The sequence below is a fragment of the Alligator sinensis genome, unplaced genomic scaffold, assembly GCF_000455745.1.
Source record: "Alligator sinensis unplaced genomic scaffold, ASM45574v1 scaffold605_1, whole genome shotgun sequence".
Lineage (NCBI taxonomy): Eukaryota > Metazoa > Chordata > Crocodylia > Alligatoridae > Alligator > Alligator sinensis.
The window spans coordinates 980,421-984,119 of record NW_005842287.1 but is presented as its reverse complement, the minus strand read 5'-3'; the positions used below and the strand labels follow the sequence as shown (position 1 = coordinate 984,119).

General features: G+C 50.7%; 1 protein-coding gene across 1 annotated transcript in view; it reads right to left on the bottom strand.

Moving 5' to 3' along the window:
* SLITRK5 (SLIT and NTRK like family member 5) overlaps positions 1 to 281 on the bottom strand; it is a 3,129-nt gene extending 2,848 nt beyond the window's left edge. Inside the window, 1 exon segment of the mRNA XM_006028075.2 lies at positions 3 to 281. Coding sequence (XP_006028137.1) covers positions 3 to 281 — 279 coding nt within the window.
* Between the last annotated feature and the right edge of the window lie 3,418 nt (positions 282 to 3,699).

The following is a 3,699-nucleotide window of genomic DNA, read 5'->3' as shown; positions in this document are numbered from 1 at the left end:
TTCAGCAGGTTCCCAGACAACAGGAGGTGATAGACGGGGAATCGTGGGGGGCTGATCTCGAAGAGGCTGATGATCCCTCTGTTTTCACAGCTCACCGTGAGGATGCTGTCCTTCTCCTCGCAAGGACACGCGTTGTCACAGATTTCCCCATAATACTCGATGCTCTCTGCCCACGAGAGGACTAGCGATGTTAAAGCAAACGCTAGCGTCTGCAGCATCCAGATATGCATTTTTTTGTTGAGGTCCTGTTCCAAAGTTACTGTAGAGCAGCAAGCGTACATTTTATCTCCTACGAGGGCAAGAAGAGAAGAGAAAACAAGGTGATAGGCTAAGGATTTGCAATAGAAACCAGACACAAAACTTTGCACTTGTTTATTTTGCCTGGAAAGAATGCTAGGTTTGGGTTGGCTTGTTTTTTTTTTTTTTTAATTACTCAGCCCTCTGTCCTTTCTCATTCCCCTGGCTGTAAAACTCGGTGACATTCATTCTGATTAAAAGGCTGATGTGCAACTCCTAGCGAGTTAAACGTCTGCTGTATTTTAAAGCATAAGGTCACACTGGAAGCTCTTCTGTTCCTATGCATATGTGCCACATTTCAGTGTTTCGTCGGATTTTTTTTTTCAGGACCAGCCCCATAAATATACATAAAATGGCTGTCAGTTCAGTTTCACGGTTCTAATTTAAGAGAAAAGAAGCACCATTTTATGAGGTTTCCCACCTCACCTATTACCCAACCCCCTCTTTCTTCCTTTCAGTACCTCTTCAGTGAACAGCGCACTGTTAAGGTCTTTCCCTATTTTTACAGAGCCAAGGTGCTACCTTGATTATTTTTAACCATTGCTAGAAATGTCGCGGTGGGAATCCAAGGGGAAATGTTCGGTGGGCAGCAATGCGATTTCATTCAGCACCAAGAAGCCTGACGGAACCTCTAAATCACCCCTTTCCTATAGGGTTGACATAAATAGGTAGATGGCTGGATAGATAGATATAAAAAAACCCCAATAAAATAAAATCACACCCACACAAAAGGACTCTGGTGATGGACTTCTCCCGTATTGCAATGAATTACACCCACCTCGCAATTGCATGTACCTAGCAGCTCTCTTTAGGAACAGCTGGTTTTTGCGCCTTTACTCAAGTAAGTAATCTTCCTCAGTCGAGGTTTATGAGCTCACAAATGAGTTGAATACAATAGAGCATAAATGACTAGCGAAAAGACGTCTTCATTCCTTGCACTCAGGCACACTCAGACACATACACACATACATGTACACCCCCCCCCCCCGAGAAAGAGTTAAAAGGGGACGTTTTTGCCACTCACCCCAAAGGTGTCAAAAATGTAAAACCTGAGGAGCATCTTCGGAGTCTCAGCCGTATCTGACATACCGTTTATTCCCAACGTTTTGCAAAACTAGTCTAATAGAAGTGGAGAGAGCTAAATAGGTCTCATGGAAATCTCTCATCGCCAATACTCCAAGCATTGGAGTTGCTGATTATAAGCAGCGATGGCTGTCAATGCTCTTCATCCTTTAGGGGAGAAGACACCCGAGCTGATTAAAAGCCAAGGGGGGGAGGGAGAGGGGAAGAAAGACAAAAAAAGAGAGAAAGAAAAAGAAAGAAAGAAAGAAACCCCTACCATTGACCTATGTCAATGATTTAATACCCGAATTTCATCCGGCCAAAAAATAAATCCTTTTTCTTTGCTCTCTTGCAGTCTTTCTGTCTCCTTGAAGCTTCCTCTACTTGTCTAAGAACCACACTGAGGAAGATAATATGTGCACTTGTGTGCGTTGGTGGTGGCGGGGGAGCAAGAAGTCATTCCGGCTCAAACGTTGCGCTCTCGGAGCAGGATGGCATTTTTTCCGTGGTCAACCTCAGAGCTTCAATCCTGCCGGCACAACTCCGGGGTGGAGAAACGCACCCTCCAACCAAGTCTCAGGACTGCAAGGCATCTCCCGTGGCAGCGGATGCAAGGCTGGGAATGTGGCACTGGCCCGCCAGGCAGGCAGCACGGAACCGAGAGCCTGGGCTCAATGCACGCACAACAGGGAATTTCGACCATACGTCAAAGCCGCTTGAAATGACTGAAGGCAAAAAAGGCTTCACTGCATAAAGGCAGCAGAAATCCTACTTAAAGCATTTACCTTGCCGCTTCTCGCTCAGCTCGATCAGATCCATTCGCCCATTAATCGACTGTTCGTCCAAAAAAAAAAAGAAAAAAAAGAAAAAAAAGCCATTGGGAAACGTGTCCGGTCAGTGCTAAACTCCCGGCGTCTTCCAACTTTAATTCAATCACGCCTAGTTAAGGAGATCAATGTGATTTTCCTTCCCTTCGCCTTCCTCCTCCTCCAAAATGTGAAGGGCTGGGGGGAGGGGGCGATCAAGGAAATAAAAGTTGCCTGGGCTGCGAGCAAGGGTGGCAATCCTGCCTCGGAAACCCGTCCGTGATGGCCGTGTGTTGCCTTCGCCAGATCTCCAGAGAGGATCACATTTTCGAGGGACGGGGGGAGGGCTGCATTTGTTTTCCCCCAAGGAGTTCAAACCCTAGATTACCGCACTGCACATCCGCCTCCGAGCAGCTTTCAGTACCGCCGACAGCAGCAGCAGCAGTAGCAGCCGGACACTGCCACCCAACTGACGCTTTCAGTACCGCCGACAGCAGCAGCAGCAGCAGCAGCCGGACCCTGCCACCCAACTGAGCAGCACCCAGAGTTGGAAGCAATGCTTTTTTTTTTTTTTTTTTGCAAAGGGGTGGGGTTGGGGGCTGGGAAGCAACAGCAACAGCAACAAAAAAAAAAAAAAAGAAAGAAAAAAAAGGAGAGAGAGAGAGAGAGAGACGTGGGAGGGAGGCAGGGAGGGAGAGTCAACCCCGATACTTACTTAGCCTGAAATCTCCAGGGCCCCGGCATGGTTGCAACCCACCGAGATGCCTGTTTGGTGCGAGAGCCGCCCAGGCACAGGATAGAGGCGGTGGGGATTGCAGTCGAGAGGGTCGGCTAAGAGATGCACACAAACACCCCCCCCCAGCACACACACACACACATACACACACACACAGGCACACATACACACACACGCTCCAGGCTGCGCCTAGACACCGCTACACACACGCACGCACAGCCAGGCGGCGGGGCCGGGGGCTGCAGCCCGGAGCTCTCTCGGCGCTCTCCCCCACTACCACAAAGGGTGTGTGTGTGTGTGTGTGTGTGTGTGTGTGTGTGTGTTCCGGGGAAGGAGGGAGGGAGGGAGGGAGAGGGAGAGAGGAGCGAGCGGAGGGTCTCAGGGAGGCAGCGAGGGGGGAGGTCTGGAGAACAGGGAAGCGGTGGGAGGAGAGAGGCGGCCGAGAGGGAGGAGGGAGGAGAGGAGCGGGAGTGAGTGGGGGGCGCCGGGAAGAGAGCCAAGGGGGAGGAAGCTGGTGGGGAGCGGGAGGCAGGGAGCGGGGTGGGCTGGGGGCTCTGATGGAGGCAGGAGGAGGCTGCCCAGGTTCAGCCTTTCACTGACATGGTGGTCAAGCAGCTGCACCAGGCAGGGCGCAGGCACATGCCGATACAGCAGCCTGGATCCGGAGCAGCTGCACACACAGAGGCATAGACACATTCAAACACACACACACACACACACACACACACACACACACGCACACACACACATTCAGGCACACACACAAGGCATATGCACGCGCACATTCAAACACACACA